We start from the raw sequence: 24,572 nt of genomic DNA on the forward strand, positions 1-24,572 counted from the left end.
GGAACAAACTCCCTCACTCTCTTCAATCCCACTCTACCCTCCAGGTCTTTAAAACAGCTGTTCACCACCATCTCTTATCTTCCCCCATCCAAAACCTTGATCTTTTCTACCCTCGCTAATTTCACCCCAATTCCACTTTTTTGAAATACCAACTTCTGTCCTGGAAGTCCTTGGTGTCCTTGTGTTTTATACTTCTCCCTCCCCCCCCCCCCCCCCTTCCCACGCCTCCTCCCCCCAAGCCCTCTCCCTTCCACACATCTCCCTGCTCTCAAATGTTGTGTTTGTGTGCTTCCCCTTCTCTCCCCATCTTGTTTTCCGCTCCCTCTTTTTATATATTTTGTTTGTCTGGTTGATTTGTTTGTGAAGTAAATGTTAGCTCTTTCACGAGCCTCGATTCAGTATCCAAAAAAAAAAAAAAAAAAAAAAAAAATTGCAGAGAAAACGAATTTTAAAGGGTTTGCTGCCACAAACCCACAAAATGCTGGCAGAAAGGGCATACATACATACATACATGCATGCATGCATACATACAGCCGGACAGACAAAAGCTGTTGCAGATAGCATTGCCCTACGGGCTACGCCGTAATAAGTTGTATCCAGTAGGTGGTTTGAAACTTTTAATCCGCTTCAAATCGAAATGTTTATCGTGTTTCTCAGGAAAGATGGACAAGATAGCACTTCTATAATTCCACAAACAATCTCAAAAATAAAAAGTCAGTCTTTTAGGTGTGGGATTTCACAATTGTGAACAGGATTTCTCACTTTGGGTACACAATGTTTCCAAGGTTCTCTCTCAATCCAGGCACAGATGGAGCATTCTCTTCTGGGTCAAATCCTCCCTTAGCAGGTGCACTTAATACACAGGTATATAATCAGGATGCAGGTGTATATAATAGTCCCAAGACAAACGTTCATTGAGTAACCTGATGAAATACCATCTTCAAACCCCATCCATGTTGTTGATTTTACTCCTGCTATGGCATCCATTCCAAGCTGCAGCCTCTCTTTCCTCTAATATCCCTTTCATAGATACGTCCTGTGTTCCCCACTGTCATAACAATACTACTCAAGTATCTGTTGTGTTCAACCACGACTCGTGTATTTTAGCTATTTGTAAAATGTGATTTCTCAGTACAATTTTGTTTTCATTTTTGGATGATTTCTAGGATTGTTTTAAAGAATCCGTTATATATCCAAATGTAAAGCATACTCTATGTGACTCTTGCATATTTCATTTTTTAAATCATGAAATGATGGAAAGCACACCTGATCTCCAACGATGGCCTGGTGTATGGTGTCGACACCATGATCATTCAGCGAAAAGACTATCACCTTTCCTGTGTGGTTGAACCGTGGTGCACCTGCTACAAAGTATTCCTGCAATCCAACAGCTTGCACCACTGCAACCGCATATCCTGCAAAGATGCAACATCATTCAGATTGCTACAGATTATATCAAAATATTTCAACCACATTATCATCTTACTATAATTCACCAAATGTCCGTCCGTCTGTCTGTCTGTCTGTCTGTCCGTTCGAAGGTACCGTAAAAACTGCTGAACCGATCGCAAAGATATTTTGGGTGGATAATCCTGGGATCTCCAGGAGTAAAATAGGCTATTTAGTTTTCCCAATTTCAGCTTTGGTCTCCAGCATTCTCAGGTTTGGACTCACGCATAACATTCGCGTTCGCATAACGTTCATTGTGACGATGTTTTCATTGTGACGATGTTGTTTTCCCGGGTGCCGCACAAACGGCAAACGGTGATCGCTACACGGCTGCACTGATCGAACTCGGTGACCTTGGAACCAAAGACCAAAGGACCAAAGACCTTTTATAAGGACACGGGTTGAATCCCTGCTTGAGAGAATTCCATCCCCCTCCCCACCATCACGGCCGTCTCTCCAACTTACAATCCCATGAGATATGTGGAAAGGACGACCCAAAACCAATATAAACATCATAAAAACATCATTCGTATATAAACATCATTAAAAGTAAATAATGACCTCGGCCAAAGTTCAAACGCCATTTAATCTCTACATGAGAAAATTCCACATAGCTATTTGGGTGGTGAATACGCTAACAGGTCGCTCGATCTTGCCAAGGCCGTAACACCTATCGGCTCAAAATCCTTTTAACTGTTGATTTGGTGCAGTTACATGTATCGGGAATTTGGTACACGTATCGGGAGTACATACGACAGAGCGATTGTGAACACGATTATCGATCGCGATTCACGATCATCACGATCATAGTGTATCGATCACGATTTGAAACACGATGGAATAATATTTACCGATATGAACAGTGATGTGGCTATTATTGAAATTCTAACGATACTGTTTAGATTTTGATGATTTGCGTGTGATATGATTTAACGGATGTTTATATGAATCGTTTAAAATTTTAAAAAACATTCAATTTATGATATTTTGCCTTTTCATTTGGGCCTCCCAATTGAAGCCCCGCCCATAGGGCGGGTACCGTTGCTAGTTTCCTATAATACCCAGTCAACAATACTGTACTTGATTAAAAAACACCTTTGGAGGCCAATTTTCCCCGCAGAGCAGGGGTTGGCCTTTTTCGGGCACCATGGTCCCCTTTTTGAAGCAATGTTTTATGGCCGGGTGCCCTTCCTGCCGCCAACCCTGTTAGTCACCTCTTGCGACACACAGGGAATTACCAGTGAACTGGTACTCAATTTGCCGACCTCGGAAGGATGACAGGCTGAGTCAACCCCCCTGGCGTTTATTCAGCGATCAACCGGGATTCAAACCCAGGATCCTAGGATCCCAAGCCAGCACACTAACCACTAAGCCTTTGTAACCCCCCCCCCCCCTTCCCACGCCTCCTCCCCCCAAGCCCTCTCCCTCCCACACATCTCCCTGCTCTCAAATGTTATGTTTGTGTGCTTCCCCTTCTCTCCCCATCTTGTCTTCTGCTCCCTCTTTTTATATATGTTGTTTGTCTGGTTGATTTGTTTGTGAAATAAATGTTAGCTCTTTCACGAGCCTCGATTCAGTATACAAAAAAAAAGAAAAAAAAAAAGCCAACACCAGGCTCAACACTGTACTTGATTAAGGAATACTTTTCCTACTGCTTCCAAAAAATGTTTCCTTTTTAGTCAAAGGCACTGGGTTATGAGTGCTTTTGTTCCTTGCTTTTCCAGTCTATGTAAACACCTTATCATGGATTATGGTAGTACTCCATATGTTGGGACGGAACAGGAAAAAATGGCCGTCCAATCAAATGTGTGCAAAATGATATGCTTTGAAGCTACTATAGAGTGAAGCCTTACAAAGGCATACCTTTTATTTGCCAGAATAGATCGCCAAAGTACCAAATCAGGAGATCACAAAATCGCCAAATTGACTCATCCTGTCTCTCAATTTATGGCTGCCTGCCTAACATAAATTTGGCTGTAGCAATTACACTGATTTTAATGGGAGGAAGTGACTGTCTCTTTGGAAGTGTTTTACCATAACAATAAAACGTTAAAAAAATTGATGAAATAAAAACAATACAACCACAATACACAAGGTGTTAAATGCAAATTACGCATGCGTAACTCACTTCCTGCCATAAAATGTCTGCCATGGATTGCAAGGCATTGGGGATTGTAAGGTACTACAAAATGTGTAATTTACCAAGGAAAATGGCAAAAAAATAAACATAATTATATTAAAAACAAAGAAAGAACGAACGCAACCTCTCATACCAAGGCAAGATGACTCACAACGAGACAGCTTCCCGGTTATTCTCCCTCCCGTGCTCGTTGTAAAGAACGAATGCAACCTCTCGTACCAAGGCAAGATGACTCACAACGAGACAGCTTCCCGGTTATTCTCCCTCCCGTGCTCGTTGTAATGTTAACACCGAGAGAAAAAGCTGTAGCACGTATTGATTGTACGACAAACACACAAGCTAAAATCAAGTGGTATAAAAAGTACTACACAAAACAAAGGGAGGAAATAAAATCTTTCAGAAAAGGCAGGTACATATTGTTGTGGATATGAGAATGTTTTTTTTTTTTGTTGTTGTGTAATGAATTGTTGTAAAATGTCACCCTCCTTCCTGCAATTGTTGTTGTATAAAGGTCAAAGGGCGTTCCCGTAGTTAATTCCATAAAACATACACGAAGGACACCATATATCCCTGTTCAGTAGTTATATCCTTATTATGTGTATTAGTGTAAGGCTGTGTCTTCCATTAATTGAAATACTCCATTGCACCAAGTGAAATAAGAGTAGATCCCCTTTCCCTTCACATTCCCCTTCCAACAAATTGCCAACTGTTCCCTCCGCGACTCCATTCGCCACGAGGTCGGCTCGGAGAAGAAGGGGGAGGAGCTGTCGACTCCTGGGCGTGCCCGCCATCGTCATCAAGGGCGGAGCCAGAGGGCCGTGCCGACCAATCAGGGCCGAGGCGAGCTCACCGATGGGCGTGTCCTGGACACCAGCGGCTTGATCGCCTGAGGCGCTATAAAGAGCGCGCGCGAAAGCCTTGAAGTTGTTGGACTAAGAGAGAGGAAAGAAGTGCGCATGAGGGCGAAGCAAGAAAGCAAGAGAGGAACGTCCTGAGAGAGATACGTCCTAAGATATACGTCCAAAGAGATACATGCAGAGATACGTGCGATGATCAAGTGCAAGCGAGTCAGAGCGGCGAAGTGCGCAGTGCCAAGTAGGGCAAGTGCCGAGTGTGCAGTGCCAAGCGCAAGAGAGTTCTAAGGAGGAGCTTTGGAGAGCGCACGGTGCACCGGAGGGGCTTTGCCGTGCAGTATTGGAACCGCGGCTGTTTTGGCGATCCCAGCTCGGGTATTGATGGCGGCTATCCGCTTCCGGCCCGACCGATCCCCGCTGAACCTTCCTCCCCCGCCAAGCCATTCCTCCTTCCGATCCTTCCTGCCTGCAAATTCCCAATCCGTGTGAGTCCGTCTTTCGTTTGTTCTGTCCAGGGTTCTAAGTAAGACTGCCATAGATAAGCTAAGGTTCACTGTGTCCGCTTCTTCTTCTTCTGTTTTTATTTTATTATCCTTCCTTCTCCTTGGTTTCTTTGATTGTGTAAATAGTAGGAATAAATTTAGTAGCATTTCCAACCTTTTTGCTTTGCTGTTCTTCTTCTTCTTCACATCCTTCGCTTTAGTCTTTTCCCCATTGAATATCTGTGGCGCGATTCGGCCAACGTTCAGGAATCAGGTTAGTCGGGGTAACTGTTCGGGCGCGGCGGCCATCCGCTCGGCAAACAACATCCTCGCCGCGGTCCCGTAACAATTGGTGCCAGGAGTGGGATTCGAACCTGGGACTAAATTTATTTAGCCCAAATTTTGGGACACCAATTGTACTATTGGCCGTAACAATTGGTGTCGGGAGCGAGATTGGACCCGAAGCGCGCTTAACGCGCTCAGAATTACGAGCGGCCGAAATTTGTTTTGTTTTAGAAAAACCCGAACTTTGAAATCGCGCCATGGCTAGTCAAGGCGATCGGATGCAGGTGGGTGAGCTAGAAGAGGGGTTAGGGGTAACACAGGACCACAGGGAAGAAATGGAGGAGAGCAATGAGGAGGTTGTTGAGGAGGTGTCAGGTGCACAAAATGGCGCCCTCGCGCACGTGAATGCAGCGGCACCAAATTTAGCGGCGCCCGTGACCGTAGCAGCACCGGTGGATTCGAACCTTTTTTTGCTACAAATGGGGGCCCTTATGGACAAAATGGGTGAGCGAATGAGGGACGAAGCGAGGGCTAATAATGTACGATTGGAAAACCAACTTGTGGGAATGAGGGCTGATAGCGATAAAATGGAAAACAGAATGAGGACTGATAGCGAGAAAATGGAAAACAGAATGAGGGACGAAGCGAGGGGTACTAGTGAGCAATTAAGAGACGGGTTAAACAATATGGGAAATAAATTTGAGGGGTTAGACAATAAATTTGAGGGGTTAGACAATGGGATAAAAGAGGTGAAGAATGGGTTAACGGGGCTAGAAGATAAGATGGAAGGCAAATTGCGGGAGATAGGGGAGCAATCCGCCCGGGAAATCAAACAAATGGGGAACCAGATAGAGGAGGTGAAAATCGGGCTAGAAGGTAAATTGGATGCTCAGAGGGATGAATTAGAACAAATGAGGGCGGCATCTACTAAAGAGATGGAGGAGATGAAGGAGGAAATACGACGAGGTGTAAGCGAGGAGGTCTCGGGGGTACGCGAGGAGGTAAAGCGAGGTGAGAAGCGTATGGAGAAAGAGGTGAGAAATGGAACGGCTAGGTTACAAGGGGGCATAGAGGACCTGACGCAGGAGGTGGAACAGCTGACGGTGGGACAGACGGAGTTAGTGGAGCAGGTACAAAGGAACACTGCGGTACTAGGAGGGTTAGAAGCGACACAGAAAGAACTAAAAGACGACTTGATAGCGACGAAGATGGAATGTCAGATGGTACGTGAGGGACTGACAACGAGGTTGGACGAGGTGACAGAAGTAATGGAGATAAAGGACCGGGAGGTGACGACGCACATTGAAACGGTCAAGGTGGCGTTAGAGGACGAAATAGAGGAGACACACCGGGAAATAAAAGAGGTGAAGCAAAAGTTAAAGGAGGTGGAAGAGGGGGTGATTGAAATTAAGAAGAGACGGAGGGAAACTAAGAGGGAGATAAAGGAGGAGGTGATGGAATATGTACAAGGTCGGTGCTCAAATCGTGATGGTGTGCTCGCTAACCAAATAAAGAGTTTGCAGGTGGCGAAGGAGGTGCGGAGACGAGGTGCCGAGGTGAGTGGCGATATATTCGGAAATGTATATGATGTGAGGGAAGCTTCAGTCGGCTTGGGGGTTGATTTGGATCCGGGTGTTCGTGAGAGGCCGCTGGTGAAGTGTGCGACAGGTACGGAGTGTATGGACAGAGGTGTGCGAGCATGTCCGACTCTGGGGTGTGCGAGGAAAAAGTGCGCGCCGAGGAGTGAGTGTGCTTTCGAGAGTGAGTTGGTCGTAGCGCGTGTGCGAGGGGGCACATGGAAGCGCGTAGTGAGGAGTGTTACAGAGGATGTAACGAGAGAATGCACACCTGTGGTGAGTGTTACGGAGGGTGTAACGGGAGAGTGTGCGCAAGAGGATGCGTGAGAAAGGTGTGCAACGGACGGGTGCATGAGGAAAGAGTGCGCTGTCAAAAGTAAGGGTGAATGCGCGACCGAGTGTGGTGGTAAAAGTAGTGAGAGTGACACGGAGCGTGAGTTGGTTGTGGCAGGTGAGAGAGGATGTACACCTGGAATGGAAGGATGCGCACCTGGAATGGTAGAGCGCGTATGGGAATGCACACTGGAATTGGTAGTGAGGCACGTGATTGGCTGTGCAAGTGAGAGCACACCTGTGGTTGTCACAGAGGAGGTGACCGAGGAGGGGGCGCGAAAAGGTGTGTTGGTGAGGTGTGCGAATGACGTGTGTGTGCAAAGGTGTGCGGTGGTCAGGTGTGTGACAAAGTCTGTAAGCGGAACGAGTGTACCTGGGTGTGCCAGGGAAGGTGCAATGACAAAGAGCATGGAGACGGCTGGATGTATGAGCAAGGAACGGGCTGCGGGGTGTAAGAATGCGAATGGAGCATCGACGCTAACCGGGTTAGCGGTTAGAGCGACGTATAGCCGAATCGGGCCTTCGGTGCGAACCAGGCAGCTTTGCGTGCCGCGGGGATCTGCGGCGGTTTCGAAAGAACCGCCGTGCGAGATCCACGCCGGGCCGCGCTTTGAACGGCCGCGTCCGTGCTCCACTAAGCGGAGCGGGCGGCCCTGTAGGAAGGGTCGTCATGACAACCCTTTGTGGTTGAGGCGTTCCGGCAGGTCGAAATTGGGCCATTGGACGGCTCCGTGCCGAGATGGTGCGTGGGATCTCGGCGCAGGTAAGCCCCCGTCCCTGCACCGAATGCCGGACGCATCCAGCCGCCGGCACCAAGCAACCCGCATTCATTGCTCGGCTTTGCGAAGCCGAGCTTTAGAGATGAATTGGCGCACCGAGAGGCTCTAGCGAGTAGACTGTGATGAGGATAGTGTTTTGGCCCCGAAATTAAAAAACAAAATTTTATGATTGGCAAAGGATTGGCAGATTGATGATTGGCAGAGAATTGGTAGTGATTGGAAAATTTTTGATTGGGCAATTGGATGAGCCAAATTGGTAGTGGAAGATGCCCGATGTGGTGGGATGGCAACTTTGCCATCTCTCACAGCGGGGGCAAAGGAGCTATAGGTTTATGGGGTTTATGGCAGTGAAAACTAGCCCGGGAGGGTTAGGATATTGTGTGTAGGGACATAGAGAAGATGACCTTAGGTAACGGTAAGATTAGGTAGTGACAATGATACCTGTAGTGGGGACGCAGGTAGATTAGTGTGGATGATAATGACGTGGTATGTGCTTAGTTTAAAGGGAAGACCGGGAGCACTAAGTTAGCAGGGCAACAGGTAGTTCAGATGATGCCGTGTGTATGGTTAAAAGGTGTGATTGCACAGGTGTGCAACTGGACAGGTGTATGGAGCAGTGTTTGAGTGAGTGATAGTGATGAGTTGTGCTGACCAAATGGTCCAGGAAGGAAGGAGGGTGCAGGTGGCACCAGGTGTGATTGCACAGGTGTGCAACAACAGGTGTCTGGAAAAACAGGTGTATGGAATAAATGGTATGGAGTATTGGAATGGATGGTCATGGAGTGAGTATGGTGGAAACTGTGGAGTGGAGTGGATGGTGCGAAGGTATGGATGGGGGAAAGGAGGATGGACCCCATCACGAATACCCGGGGAGGGTAGTGTAAGTGTTAGGTAGAGGGTACAGGTAAATTGTGGTTGGATATTGGCATCTGTGGTGCGTGGTGGAAGAATGGTACTTGGATGGGTGCATTAGTGACGTGGAAATGGCTGGGCGTGTAGCCTGTTAGTGTGTGTAGTTGGTTGGGCACTCCACCACTGTGAGGATGTCGGCCAGGTGAGGCCGCAGGTGGGCTCTGGGAGCCGGTAGTTGTTGTGGATGGGGCCCGAGGATCCGGAGGACGGACCCGGGTAGCTCAGTGCCAGAGGGCACCAAGGGGTGACAGAGCCAGGAGGGGCCTTCCCCAATTAGATAGGTTAGGGTGAGGAGCTAGGTAAGCTCGGAGGCAACTACAGTGGTGGAGGTGTGCAGGTGGGTAGACCTGCTGGGAGAGCTACACGACTCAGCCCAGAAATTGTGCAAGGGCACCGGGAGATGAATCGGGGGAGTGAGACCCCAAATTGAGAAGCACCACAGTTTGGTCAATGGGAATTGGTTTTTAGAACCCATAGTGTAAGTTGGCCAATGGATTGGCAGGGAAAGACCCCGGGTAGTGTAAAGTGTGTTAATGTCATTTAGAAGATAGTTAGGTTTGAAATCTCCTTGCACCATCTACATCCACTCACCTGAGGTAACGATGGTACTCCACACCATGCCATGGTTTGTTGGTTTTTATTATTTTGGTGCAAATGTTTGGATTGTGAGACGCATCATGACGTGGGTGTGATATTGTGCTGGTGTTCCATCTCTCCCTCCTTATGAGGATTGATGATGAATTGGTGATGGCAAATTTGGTTAGAGGGATTGTGGGAACGAATTTGTTATAGGAGAGATATGGGGAGACGTGACGTAGTGACGAATTTGTAAATGTGTAGATTGTTGTAAATATGGGGTAAGGGCAAGGGTAGAGTAGGTGACAGGGGGGGGTGACGTACGGTAGGGACGAGCTTTTCTCCGCTCCGTCTCCATACGCACCTTGCCTTGCATTGCCTTTATTGATGTGTACCCTTGTGACCTTACCCCTCGCTCATCTGTCTTTTCCCCCTTTTGTCTCCCACATGAGGACTGTGCGCCACTGGGCGCCGAGGGGAGCGTGCGGGAGTCCGCCATTGTGCGCCCGGAACTCCCAGAACCAGCTGTCTGCATCGATGCACCACATTTTGGACCACATGTCTGTGGCTGAGCACCACTTATGGACCCCATGGGTTGGGGCATGGCCCCTCTGCTGGAACCGGCCATGAAGGCCCGAGATCTTGCTGGCGGACCTTGGTCACAGGGCACCTATGCCCCACAGGTGAACCACACTAGTCGGCCCTGTGGGCCATAAATAAATAAAAATGGACACGTTGGATGCATTTTATTATTGCAAATAGGCCGCCAGCAAAGAAGATGACAACATCAGGAAGATAGCAATAGCCAGCAGAGGGAGCCGAAGAGCAAGAGACCACCAGCAGGGTTTGTCGGTTTATTTTTATTATTGAACAGTGATGACTGTGCACCGATTGGTGCTTGAGGGTGCTTTGGTGCGTTGTGGGTGCTTTCATGGTGCATCGATACAGGGCAGACTGTCTCCCCCCCCAAAAGAACGATCACAGGTCCTGGGTTGCGTTTTGTAAATAAAAGTAGAGCCATTGTAAATAATGCGCCCCCACCGTAAATGTATAGTTTGAAGACGATTCCGCAATTCGGTTAGCTGTGGGCGTGAATCTGTTAGGCAGGGTGCAATGGAGCAGCGGGACATATTTATTTATGTTTTAAAACTGTCGCACTCAGGGTCAGGTTAAATGTAGAGGGAATTACACCTACGTGCCACACTAAAAGCTAAAGTTCATCGGCCCGAGTCGTGCCTAAGGGGAGGAGGGTGCAGTGTTGTGGATATGAGAATGTTTTTTTTATTTATTGTTGTGTAATGAATTGTTGTAAAATGTCACCCTCCTTCCTGCAATTGTTGTTGTATAAAGGACAAAGGGCGTTCCCGTAGTTAATTCCATAAAACATACACGAAGGACACCATATATCCCTGTTCAGTAGTTATATCCTTATTATGTGCATTAGTGTAAGGCTGTGTCTTCCATTAATTGAAATACTCCATTGCACCAAGTGAAATAAGAGTAGATCCCCTTTCCCTTCACATTCCCCTTCCAACAAATTGCCAACTGTTCCCTCCGCGACTCCATTCGCCATGAGGTCGGCTCGGAGAAGAAGGGGGAGGAGCTGCCGACTCCTGGGCGTGCCCGCCCATCGTCATCAAGGGCGGAGCCAGAGGGCCGTGCCGACCAATCAGGGCCGAGGCGAGCTCACCGATGGGGCGTGTCCTGGACACCAGCGGCTTGATCGCCTGAGGCGCTATAAAGAGCGCGCGCAAAAGCCTTGAAGTTGTTGGACTAAGAGAGAGGAAAGAAGTGCGCACGAGGGCGAAGCAAGAAAGCAAGAGAGGAACGTCCTGAGAGAGATACGTCCTAAGATATATGTCCAAAGAGATACATGCAGAGATACGTGCGACGATCAAGTGCAAGCGAGTCAGAGCGGCGAAGTGCGAAGTGCCAAGTAGGGCAAGTGCTGAGTGTGCAGTGCCAAGCGCAAGCGAGTTCTAAGGAGGAGCTTTGGAGAGCGCACGGTGCACCGGAGGGGCTTCGCCGTGCAGTATTGGAACCGTGCCTGTTTTGGCGATCCCAGCTCGGGTATTGACGGCGGCTATCCACTTCCGGCCCGACCGATCCCCGCTGAACCTTCCTCCCCCGCCAAGCCATTCCTCCTTCCGATCCTTCCTGCCTGCAAATTCCCAATTCGTGTGAGTCCGTCTTTCGTTTGTTCTGTCCAGGGTTCTAAGTAAGACTGCCATAGATAAGCTAAGGTTCACTGTGTCCGCTTCTTCTTCTTCTGTTTTTATTTTATTATCCTTCCTTCTCCTTGGTTTCTTTGATTGTGTAAATAGTAGGAATAAATTTAGTAGCATTTCCAACCTTTTTGCTTTGGTGTTCTTCTTCTTCACATCCTTCGCTTTAGTCTTTTCCCCATTGAATATCTGTGGCGCGATTCGGCCAACGTTCAGGAATCGGGTTAGTCGGGGTAACTGTTCGGGCGCGGCGGCCATCCGCTCGGCAAACAACATCCTCGCCGCGGTCCCGTAACAATATGTATTCCTTCCCCCTCCAGGCAATGGAACTGTATAAATGATAAATCTGAGAGGAAACATAAGCAGCTCACATTAATTACACTACGATTGTGCGTGTGTATCTGTGTGTGTGTGTGCGTGTGTGTGTGTGTGTGTGTGTGTGTGTGTGTGCGTGTGTGTGTATGGTTTAACACCACACACACATGTCGAGGATGGTTTAGTGCATGATTCCTCCAGTGTTTCAAGCACTTCCAATCTCATACCATTCCCAACCCTTTAGTACAGCATAAATTGACATGAAAATAGCCCAACCCAGACATTTTCAATAATAACCGTTTTTTGGTGCCAAATGCTTCATATGATTGTCCTGTATCTGCAGAAAGAATTCTCATAACTTCACACATGGGGGACCCTATTTGGAGTTGTTGGAGTTGCACCTATGGTGAAAATTTCCTGTCAATCGGACCAACGGTTGCAGAGAAAATCATATTTATTCTGTGCGGACAAACAGACAGACAAACAGACAAACAAACGGACTCAAATGCAATACCCTCTCCTCAGGCGAGGGTAACAAGCGTCTGGGAACTACTAATTGGTAACCAGTGTTATGGATTCGTCACTTCCGCCTTTGTTGTTATTATATACTTGTAGGATTTTTAGTTTCAGGTAATACTACTGTGTTCAAAAAGTATCCGACCTTTATTTTTCGTGCGTAAAAAAAAGAGAAGCTAGGGGGGCGTTGATTGGTGCACGTATGTAGGCGATCCTAATGCGCATGCGTGAATTTTTTCCCACCTGCAGAAGCTGTCATTCGGCGGCAGACCGCCGATGAGTGAGGAAATGTAAGTGAGCGCCGTCAAATTTTCGTTTTTGACAAAATGACGGAAAAACTTGAACAACGCTACTGCATCAAATTTTGTGTAACTTTGTGTAACAACTTGTTTTGGCCTCGGGGATGTTGGATGCTTCCATTGTGATGACTGCAACTTGGTTTCTGGGTCGTACCCATAAACCCAGGACTCATCGCCAGTGATCACTGTGTTGAGGAAGCTGGGATCGCTGTTCACAGTCTCCAGCATGTCCTGTGCGATCTCCAAACGGAGTTGCTTCTGCTCAATCGTTAGCAGCTTTGGTACGAACTTCGCTGAGATTCTCCTGAAGCCCAAATCCTCCTTCATAATGGAATGAACGGTGTTGAATCTTGCGGATCGTTTCCACTTGGGAATCGCCAAGCTTTACACAAAATTTGATGCAGTAGCGTTGTTCAAGTTTTTCCGTCATTTTGTCAAAAACGAAAATCCGACGGCGCTCACTTACATGTCCTCACTCATCGGCGGTCTGCCGTCGAATGACAGCTTCTGCAGGTGGGAAAAAATTCACGCGTGCGCATTAGGATCGCCTACATACGTGCACCAATCAACGCCTCCCTAGCTTCTTTTTTTTTACGCACGAAAAATAAAGGTCGGATACTTTTTGAACACACTACGTATTGTTGGTAACATTTCTGTGTGAAATGGAGATGACTTTAGTGAAAGGTTAAACAAAAATGTTTGTGAAGGAAAAAGGAAAACGCGGGAAAGAAACCGGAAGAGGAGAGAGGAGATCGGGGGGAGAGGAGACGGCGATGAGAGAGACAGCCGTAAGTCGCATCGAGGTTGCGGGTGGACTTTTTTGATATTGGTCGCGAATGAGTTGAAGCTTCCCATGAAAGGGATTGCCCGCGACATCGTCCTATATTGCGATTGCAATTAAACCTGCGTCTCAGGTTTTATTACCCAGCGTGAGCTATTATTTATATATTTATTACAATATTATATATTGTTGGTGGGAAAGCGAGCGCCTCCATTACAGGCCGATCGGCCATTTTTTCCTCGAAGAGGCCGTCTGCCTGGTGCTTCGTGTTTTGTCATTGGAATTCCCATATCGACATCATCGTGTGGATCGCCATTGGTTCCCATATCGGCTCAATTTCCATATCGACATCATCGTGTGGATCGCCAGTGGTTCCCATATCAGCTCAATTTCCATATCGACCTCTCACCTCGTAGCTCCTCATTCGCAGCCGCACTGATTACTGCCTGTTCTTGTTGTTCTGCACGACTTCAACATTCACCCCGCATGGGGATTCATGCATGGACTTTGGGGAGTGTTACATTCCACTAACATTTGGCGTATCGTGAGTTTATTGCTTTGAGAGCATTGGGGAATGATGGTCCCATCATATGTATTGTTCATTTGATGCAAGCGATATTTTCATGGTACTTTCTTTAAGAGTGTTATTATTGTAGATGTGAGAGTTCTTAATACAATTACTTATTTTGTTCTACACAATTGCATTGGTGTGGTTTTACCATGGTTTATTAGAACAGTCAAAATAACAAATCTTTCTGCCGTGTTCCAGCTCGAGACTCTGAGGGGCACCGTAACCGGAGCTTGGGGAGGTAACACATAACACCAGATAAAAGGTACAAATTAGACTCTTTTGGTTGGTTTTGGCTCACTGCTGCCTAAGGGCCTCAGGAAGTCCACAGGATGAATTACCTACCGTCTGAGGCTATTGGACTGTTCTCTTTCTTGTTAAAAAAAAATCAGTAGAGTATGATCTGGATGACATATCATACGAATCAAAAATAAATAAACAAAAGGGAAAATTACTTTGCAAAACATGTCCCCTAATGGTCACAATGAATGTTCTTCTTCCAATCACTCAGCATTTGTGAGCATTATACAGTAGAACAAATTGTTTTAGGTATGCAAAGCTACAGAATAAGTCGCAGTTTCTGTAACTTATAATAAAGCCATGTACCAAGTTTCAGTTCAATATGTTAAAGGGTAAGGGGAAAAAGTCTGGAAAACTGAGCCATGTATAATATGTGATATTTTCTAAGTCCAAAAAGGGCATAACTGTGAAAAATTGGCAAAACGCCCCAAAAGCAAACTTGTTCTGTAACTTTATCATAATAAAGCAATGCACCAAGTTTCAGTTGAATATGTTAAGGGGTATGGGAAAAAAAAGTCTGGAAAACCACAGGTTGGACGGACAAATGGATGGAACGGTAGGATGGATGGACAGACAGACGGAGAGCAAACCTACAGTCCCCTCCAGTGAAACTGGTAGGGGACTAATGAAGACATTATTCAAATACACTCATTCAGGAAGGATCCATCCAAAATGCCACAGCAAACAACAGCAACAAAGATATCCCACCCAAATAAGCTGCGTGGTTTTTAAGCTCATCCGGTATCTCGCTTTCAAATGCGGAGCGAGATGGCACCATAACGTGATCACCACGCTGTCGCACCACTGTACCCATCCAATCGTATGCCCCAACTGCTCCCAGAAGAACACCATTATTCTAATGGAACACAAAATAGCACTCATATAAACATGGATGTAAGATAGCAGTTCTCATATTAAAAAGATGATGTACATATCAAGTCCACATGAAAAACAAATGAAACTTTGAGGAAAAGGCCGCTCCACTGTGCACACCTAAAACAGCCTCAACCCCCTAATCATCACCTTCGTTCTTAACCCTAGGATACAATTTCTCAAGATAACCCTTATAATGCAATCGGGGGTCTTTTATGGCCTCAGGCTATGTCTCTATAACTTTGTTATAAAAACGTTTTTACCCAAGATCTTTCATATATGCATCAAAGAAAGGGTAATACATACTCCTGTATGTGTACCAACAAAAAAGAACCACCCTTAGAGGCCATTTTTCCCCGCAGAGCGGGGTTGGCCTTTTTTGGGCACCATGGTCCCATTTTTGAAGCAATGTTTTACGGCCGGATGCCCTTCCTGCCGCCAACCCTGTTGGTCGCCTCTTGAGACACACAGGGAATTACCAGTAAACTGGTACTTAATTTGCCGACCTCAGAAGGATGACAGGCTGAGTCAACCCCCCTGGCGTTAATTCAGTGATTGACTGGGATTTGAACCCAGGATTCTAGGATCCCAAGCTTGCACCCTAACCGCTAAGCCAACACCAGGCTATACTCCTGTATGTGTGTGTGTTTTTTGTTTTACTTTCAGGATCGGGGGAATTTATTTTTTAAATTTTTACCCCATCCCATTACCTGGCATGATTGTTTGTTTCACTGTAACTTTGTTATAAAATCGATTTTACACATGATCTTTCATATATGCTTTGAATGAAAGGATCCGGGGATTTGTTTTTCTTTCTTTTTAAGCCGCGCATGCTGTGGTGTTTTGCTATTCGCCCAGTTTCTGCCCTTGGCTCTTTTTCCCGGACTGACTCCAAGCCATCCAATTTGTGCTTCGCAGGCAGGAAGTTGCGTCGTAAAGTTTGCCATCCCACAGATGGACCTTAAACGAGGTGTACTGCCTGGTAGCATTAGTCAGTGGGCATGAAAAATCCCAGGGTGGCCTTTGATGAAGAGTATAGACAGGTTATCGGCAGCAATCTCAACGAAAGTTTTAGCTCTAACTTAGCGCTCAAAACTCCTGCTAGGCGTGTGGGGGGAGGGGGGGAGGGGTCCGGAGAGCATCAGTGAAAAGGATTTCGTCATTAAGCCTCATTGTGACGTCATGTTAGCAGAGGAAACAATGTCCATCAAGACATGCAATATTTGGATGATTATTATATTTTAGTGAATAGCCAGGTGGTATTTGACATTGGGATGTCTTCAGTTGGTTTTTCACCTTTCCAGATTGTGCAAATTACATTCTATATCAGTGTTCAACAGAAACGGAGTCTTGAACTCTAAAGGTGTCATAAAACTGAAGCATGAACCAGAGATCAGAAATAATGGCTTTGATTTCACGAATTGTGATTCGTACCTACTATACGTATGATACCTCACCAACCACACATTCCGCTCCCAAAAAATGCAGGAACATGATTCAGCCTAAACTGCCCCCGTCCTCTTCCTATTCCTCCTCCATCCCTCTGTGTGCACAATATGCCAATGCCTGTAAACCCCAAATAACTCTGCCTTACCTGCACTGCGCATGCCGAAAATCCAACTTGAGACATCTCCATGTCAAACGAATTCTCGTTTACACTGACTGATCCTGCAAATACAAAAGCACTTACAGAATACATAATCGCATAACACCTTGAAAGTGATACACCTTGAACATGCTATAGCCTACTAGCAAGGTAGCTGTGTTTCAACAAAAGTAGTACAATGTAAAATAAAATCTACTCATTTGTTCCAATGTTCTAACATTTGAATATAAATTAAAAATTTGGCAATATGTTTGTAGATACTGCAAAAGAAAGTGCATTAAAAAAAACTCTTTTTCCTTCAGTCATCCACTCAAGGGTCTGTTCCTGGGTTCATTTATTCAGCTCAAGGTGTGATTATGACAGTATGCACCTGAATGGTATTGCTATCAACGATGGCTTACCTTGCAACTTAGAATGACAATGTGGTTACAATGGAGCTACAATTGATCTTAGAATCTACCAGCATAATTCCAGACACGTAGATTCTCCCCTCAAAAAATTGTCATTTTCAGCATTTTCAGCATGACATCATCATCATCAGCAGCAGCAGCAGCAGCATCAATAGATATTGCTTTCTATTTCTATGGGAGGAGAGTGCCAGCGAGTCCCACATAAGTTGGGGGTCGGGAAAATGTGCAGAAAAGAGAACTGATGATGCTTGTGCATGGGAACAGTGAGATGATGTGAGTTGGATGGGGAGAGCATAGGATGTAATTTATGAATGATGAGTAAGAATAATTGACAGGATCTGACACTTTACAAGCAAGAGATGAGTCATGGTGGACCTGAGATCTTATCAAATTTATGAGAGAGCAGGAAGATTGATAAGAAAGATGGCAGAGCATGAGTGAGCAGACAGTAATAATGAATGTGAAAAATGACGAGAGCAGAAAAGCAATCATGTTGGAAGATGTGGAGTCGAGTCCTGTCTGCATATAGTATTAAAAACATCCCACACTGCACAGTTAAGAGATCTTCAACAACCTTTTTTGATCTTTGATCTGTTTCCAACTTTACGTTTTGTACACAGAGTCAAGGCTCATGGAAGAACGAGAACATGGAATGGATCAGGATACAACAGAACAAAAGGGGCAGCATAAAGAGAAGGGGGAAATTCCAACAGCAGGACCGAGGAAGAAAATAGACATGCACGGACAACAAGGGATGAAAGAATGATTGGAGGGGAACAGTGATTCTGGATTTTGGGAGTTTCACGAGAAGGGGGTTGATGGTGGACCATGTGCAGTGCGCCATGTAGAAACCTGTGGTGGAGAGACAAAGCATGGAGAGGACAGACGGTGCAAGACCAGAAAGATGGCAGAAGAAGACAAAGAGAGCAGCGACCTGTCTGCAATGGTGAAGTGATAGCCAATCGTGGGAGATTCCAATGATATTGAAGGCCTTGGTTTTCATGGTGTCATGCTGAGCAAGGTGTAAAGCAGGGGAGCCAGGCCCAGAGGGGAGAACAGTACTCCATAAGGCTGCGATGAAAGCTTTGTAGGTGGATAGGAGTTCAGGTGTGCCAAGAAGGACTTAGTACGACGTAGGATGTCCAGTCGGCAGCTGGCTTTGGAGGCCAATTTTGAAATGTGGTTTGCCCAACAAAGATCATGGCTGATAGTGAGACCCAGGAGTTTGAATGACTGAACTTCCTCAAGAGGATTGTTAAGAAAGTAGACAAGAGGGTTTGCCAGACAGTCGTTTCAGAGACAGATAGTGAGTGTGTGAGATTTGTCAGGATTGAAAGACATATTCCAAGTGTTTGAACAGCTTGCGATTTTGTCAAGGTCTGAAGAGAGGAAAGAGGCCGCTGCCTGCCTAACTGAAAGATGAGAGATTTACGGCAGACAGTGGAGTCAGCAGTAAAAAATATATATATAACGAGGACTTTCCAGAGAGTGCAAGAGATCATTGATGAAGATTAGGACTTCAGTTGGTATTGCTGTAGAGCAATGAAATTCACTGTGGATTCATGTTCGACAGTGAATACGGCCAAAATAATAAGCTGCTGCCTATTTCAACACATTCATTGTTATGGTATCAAATGAAAGGAATTGGACCTCCAACTGACACCCAAAAGAGCAAACTCCAGGCTGCCACCAGTCGACACCTCTGCGTCATCCTGTCAAACAACTGGCATATGTTGGTGAATGGAGTAAAGTACTTAATATAGACCTTATCAAGGTTTGGGCATGCCCTCCAGGTATTGGGATGCCACATAGCACATCACATAAGCAAAGTACAAAACAAAAATGCCATGTTTGAGTGGGAATGTTTGGGAAAGAAAATGAAATAGTATTCAATCAGGTGAAAGGAAGGTTAACAGAGTGTCTTACATGCCACACATGTTTAAATAAAACAAGACAGAAAGTCTAACAGCGGCGTAGCTGGGCTTGTTTGATGCTTTAGTTGACGACGATAGTATGACCTGGGTGGGGCTACAACAACAACAACAACATGCATTTTAAAGGCTATTTTCCCTACTAGATGGCATTTCCCTACTTGTCGGATTGTTGACTTAGGACTCGAGACTGAGAGAAGGAACAACTGATATATTTATTGGATTCGTCAAACACAGGCTGTGGAAAGCAAAGGGTCGAAGAAGAAGCTCACAAAGACCAACTTCCCGATCTGAATGCTCTGGGTGGGGATACCAGTTAGCAAATAATTAAGTATTAAATTATTTTGAAGTACTTTAAGTCTCCAAGCTGTCTGTCACCATGGAAGTAAAGAGATGGCATTGAGATACTGGTTTATTCTATATGTTTAGAGTCAACGATGAACCATACACCACTTCAATCCAGTAACTTTGCAGTCACAACAAAGGGACTGCAGTGTTATGATTATATTTACTATATTGTTATTATTATTAACGATATTATTATTATTACGAAAACGATACGACTGTATTAATAAACCTGGGCTAATTTGTCCGAAGAGGCCTGAAGGTGAGGCATAAAGGAATGAAGCCTAAGGCCTATACGTACTATGTCGTTGGAAGCATGGGCGTCGAAAGGTGGGGGACGGGGGGGGACATGTCCCCCCCCCACTTTTTATACAGGGATACCAGAAGGTGTTTGGTAACATGGTGCCAGAGGTGCGCCGCATGTTTCCTTAAGTAGAACGTCTTCTCAGCTTGCTTCTTGTTTGCCCTGCAAGCTCTTGTGAAGCTTAATTCAACAATTCGTCTGGTTCATGCTTCAGATAGGCAATGTCCCACCCACATTTTCAAAGCATTCGATGCCCATGGTTGGAAGAGCCGTAATGCCCATGCTTTCTATATTTGATGGTCATTTTAACAATCGGTTTGTTTGTGTTTCACACTGAATGAAAAACGTAAAGGTAGAGCATGGCGATTGTGATATTTGACAGGTTCGACGATATGTTCTGCCTGAATGGCATAGGAATCAACATAGCGGTGTGTGGAGTCAGCCATCGTAATGACACCACAGACGTAATCACATTACATCACCCCTGTCATGTGACCAGATCTTCTGCTCTGATTGGTGTACGTTTGTGAGGGACATACATAATAAATACATACATACATACGGACAGACAAACATTGTTCCAGACGGCTTTGGCCTACGGGCTACTCCGTAAAAAATCACATTTACAATATGTGATGTATGCTCAAATATTTAAACCTATGCAACCCACACCTTCCAAGCTGAATATCCGTTCCCCAAGTGTGGCCACAATGTCATTCAGCGCTGCCTCGTCCGCCACATTCAGGAAGTGTTTTTCAAGTGGGAGGCTTGAAATTGACTTGATCTCAGAGATGAACCCAGAGGGATCAATGTTCTTACGCTTATAATATCCAAGCACCTAGAAAACAAACAAATCCATTACTCTCTCAAAAGAAAAGAACGCAACAGTTTTGAACACAACAATTATAATACAGACAAGACTCGTGAAAAAAAAAAACACAGAGGAAGGACCAATACACGTGAGGGCAGTGTGGAAGAAGCAGACTGTTGATACATTAAAACGAGATCTTAGGGGGGAAACTGAAGCTTCAGACAGCCGGTTTGGTCAAGTTGAAGAAAGAATAAACATTTAAAGTGAAACCCTCAGCTCACGTTAATTTGGGGTTTGTCTCTGTGTTTGCTATGTGTTGTATGTTTTATACTTCTATGCAGAGACCTAGAGAAACAGGAAGAACTCATATGATCGACTATAGATCTAAGTAAAGGATATAAGATCTTTGTTTTACCTCCACCACCGAAGGTTATGTTTTCACCCCTGTATGTCTGTGAGCAGGATATCTCAAAAGGTTGTGGATGGGTTTGGACAAAATTTGGTGGACGGGTTGGGTGTGTGACAAAGACGAAATTATCCCATTTTGGTGAAGATCCCGATCCACTTCTGAATTTTTAAAGTGATTCTTCACCATTGAGAAATCTGGACAACTATATATAGCACGATATTTCAAAAAGGTTGTGGGTGGGTTATGACAAAACATGATGAATGAGTTAGATATGTGATAAGAACAAGCCGATTACATTTTGGTTCAGGACTGGATGCAGATCCGGCCTATCAGTGGAATGCAACACGTAAACTTTTCAGCCTGGTGGAGATATGCGCTCCACCGAGCGCTGTTCTAGTTATGTACTGGTTTTGTGCTCGTTTCTGTTCACATCTAATAGACATTAAAGGACAAAGCCTAGTAGACATGAAATGGGCGCTGCTTACAAATGTTTGCTGGCCTCATTAAACAGGTAGCTTCATCGTGGGTTTTTCTTTACAATGCGCATGAATGAAATGTACAGAATCTCAGTAAGGAGAAAACACAGGAATCCCACAAGGAACAAAATAAAGTGGCCACAATCAGTGACAGAAATGAATGTGATTGCATTTTAGTGTAATAGTGTGTCCTGTTCCATGAGCTAGAGCTACATACAGCAATGGCATAGCGAGTGATTCCATCATTCTCACACGCAGCAATAGCTCTCTTCAGATCATCACTGTCATGAGATTCACCATCTGTCACCACTATGAGAACCTTTGAAGCACCTTCTCTTGCCCCAAACGCTGGGCTGAATGCTTCCTCTCTGGGAAACAGGTAAGGAGAGAGGAAAACTTTTCACATTAGTCTTCATAACCCATAACATTACAGCTATACCTTCAATAAACCACACATTTAACTGCTAAGTGTCAATAAACGTTAAATTTTCAGTGTAGATTTCAATCAATTTTGGCAACCTTAAGTAAGGTTGGAAGGAACATGGAACATTCATTACGTAAAGTTTTTTGGAAAATTCATGTCAGAAAATAATTGGGTGGAATTGGGAAAACATGTATATTATGTAAAGAGAACGCAGAAATAGCCAATGGATTTACCGTGTGGACAAAAGCTTGACTCTGTATACAAACAAACAAAAACAATCATTATAGACACATGAATCCCAGGCATGTGCAGGAAATCAAGTGAATACTTAACGAAATATTCTTGACAAAATTAACTTTAATATTTACGCTGAACGAGGAAGTTAGAAAATGTATGAAGAATGGGACTTTTAAAAACATGATTTCCTACATTTCCACTAACATTTGACATTCCTGCAAGGTATATTAATTATTTCGATATCGCACAATTATTGTTATCATAATAGTACTTATTATAATTATTAACACAGTGTTATTTGCATATTGCAATTCCAATTTAAACAAATAAATACAAATGCCTACCGTGCGAAGTTGATGGCGAAGGCAGTACGGGTCTCACGACCTCCTCTCTTTTGGATGTGTCGTGCAGCATATTCCACCTGCTCGGTGGTCTGGTAGTCACTCAAAGAAAATTCATGAACGGCTATTTCTCCATATTGCACCAGGCCTACCTGCAAAAGCCCATCAGTGAGAAAAAGAAACTTTCACAAAGCCATTTTTACAGATGGCGGTTGATTTTATCTGTTGTATCTGTTGATTTTTAAAGTCTGTAGAGAAACACATTATAATAACACCCTTGAATATGAACATCGGGTTTACAATATACATTGAAAGTGTACATTTATTTTACAAGGAATTTATTTATTTAATATTTATTTATTTAAAGTGGGTTTACAAGGAAAGTGTACATTTATTTTGATCTTTTTAAACATGTCCACCACTCTGTTCAAGTCATAAAATGTACATTTTCTCATTTGGTCTTTACACTGTGGACTGGTATAAATTCAAGCATCGTTGAACTCCATTGATAAATAATTTGGATCATTTTCTCCATTTATTCAATAATTTGGATCATTTTCTCCATTGATCAATAATTTAGATCACCGCCATTTTGGACCACTTCCCGCATGAGTGGCTACCCCAGTTTCAACAGCCGCCAAGCTCCTGAAAGTACTCTTTGGGACGCCAAGCTAAATGCCGGCTGAAGGGGTTTATTTTCATTTTATCTTTCCCTTGACGCCGAGGAGTTCTGGAAATCTCGCAGGATTGTGAAAGAAAACAACTGTCATTATTTACTTTTAACAATGCGTATAAAGCAAGTTGTATAAAGCATCGGGGCCTGGCGAAGCGTGCGGGCGGACGGAGGGCTTCCTCATGCCGGAGCTTGGAGCCGCGTGTGGACGGTGGACAAGACGACGGACAGATACCACATTTCCCCACACGAGGTTTTGGACAACTGCTGGGCTCTTGGAAGCTGAAGGCCGCATTTGGACTTGACGGTAGAGAATCGAAAGGAGGCCGTCTAATCTGCTCACCTCACGCTTGTTGTGTCTTCGACGCGCGGTGTTCGACACCGCCATTTTGGACCACTTCCCACATGAGTGGCTACCCCAGTTTCAACAGCCGCCAAGCTCCTGAAAGTACTCTTTGGGACGCCAAGCTAAGTGCCGGCTGAAGGGGTTTATTTTCATTTTATCTTTCCCTTGACACCACCCCCCCCCCCTCCCCAACCCCCAGAATTTCCATGTTTTTAACGTTTCCCGGTGTGTACCCTGGATAAGAATAGGTACACCGTATCCCTGCGTGTCGTAAAAGACGACTAAGAGGGTTGGCATCAGGAAGGGCACGGCCATAAAAACATTGCCTCAAAAAGGGAACCATGACAATTACAACTACATATGGGCAGGGTACAGCCCAAAGTGGAGATCGGTTTCTGAGGTTTGGGACATGGAATGTAGGGACAATGACAGGGAGATCAGGAGAAGTGGTGGAAGTATTGGTCAGAAGAAGAGTAGACATATGTTGTGTGCAAGAGACGAGATGGAAGGGAAGTGGTGTGAGAATGGTGAAGGGTAGGCAGGGACAGAAATACAAGTTTGTGTGGCAAGGGTGCCCGGAGGGCGTGAATGGTGTTGGTGTCCTGTTTTCTGAGGAGTTTGTAGACAGTGTGGTGAGTGTGACTAGAGTGAGTGATAGGTTGATGATGGTGAAAATGATGATTGGAAAGCTCTTGGTGAACGTCATCTTGGGATATGCTCCGCAGGTTGGTCGAAGTGATGAGGAAAATGACACGTTCTGGTGTGCGTTAGAGAAGCTGATGGAAAACGTGAAAGATGAGGAAGTTGTTGTGGTAGGAGGAGACCTAAATGGACATGTGGGAAGGAGTATTGATGGTTTTGAGGGAGTTCATGGGGGTTACGGATATGGTGTGAGAAATTGAGAAGGTGAAAGGATTTTGGAGTTTGCTGATGGAGCTGATTTGTTGATTTGTAATACTCAGTTCCAGAAAGAGGATAATAAGCTTGTTACATAC

At 45.1% G+C, this 24,572-nt stretch overlaps 1 protein-coding gene across 2 annotated transcripts in view; it reads right to left on the bottom strand.

The window, feature by feature from the left end:
- The window catches only part of ITGA11 (integrin subunit alpha 11), a 206,370-nt gene that overhangs the window by 92,970 nt on the left and 88,828 nt on the right, over positions 1–24,572 (bottom strand). For both annotated transcript variants that reach the window (XM_068108969.2, XM_078771963.1), the window contains exons 7-12: positions 22,562–22,710; positions 21,774–21,924; positions 20,533–20,698; positions 16,859–16,932; positions 15,100–15,247; positions 1,267–1,415 (exon numbers count right to left, since the gene is read on the bottom strand). In XM_068108969.2, coding sequence (XP_067965070.2) covers positions 1,267–1,415; positions 15,100–15,247; positions 16,859–16,932; positions 20,533–20,698; positions 21,774–21,924; positions 22,562–22,710 — 837 coding nt within the window. The remainder of the gene's footprint in view (positions 1–1,266; positions 1,416–15,099; positions 15,248–16,858; positions 16,933–20,532; positions 20,699–21,773; positions 21,925–22,561; positions 22,711–24,572) is intronic.

This window comes from Myxine glutinosa, chromosome 2 (genome assembly GCF_964187855.1).
Source record: "Myxine glutinosa chromosome 2, kmMyxGlut1.1, whole genome shotgun sequence".
Classification (NCBI taxonomy): domain Eukaryota; kingdom Metazoa; phylum Chordata; class Myxini; order Myxiniformes; family Myxinidae; genus Myxine; species Myxine glutinosa.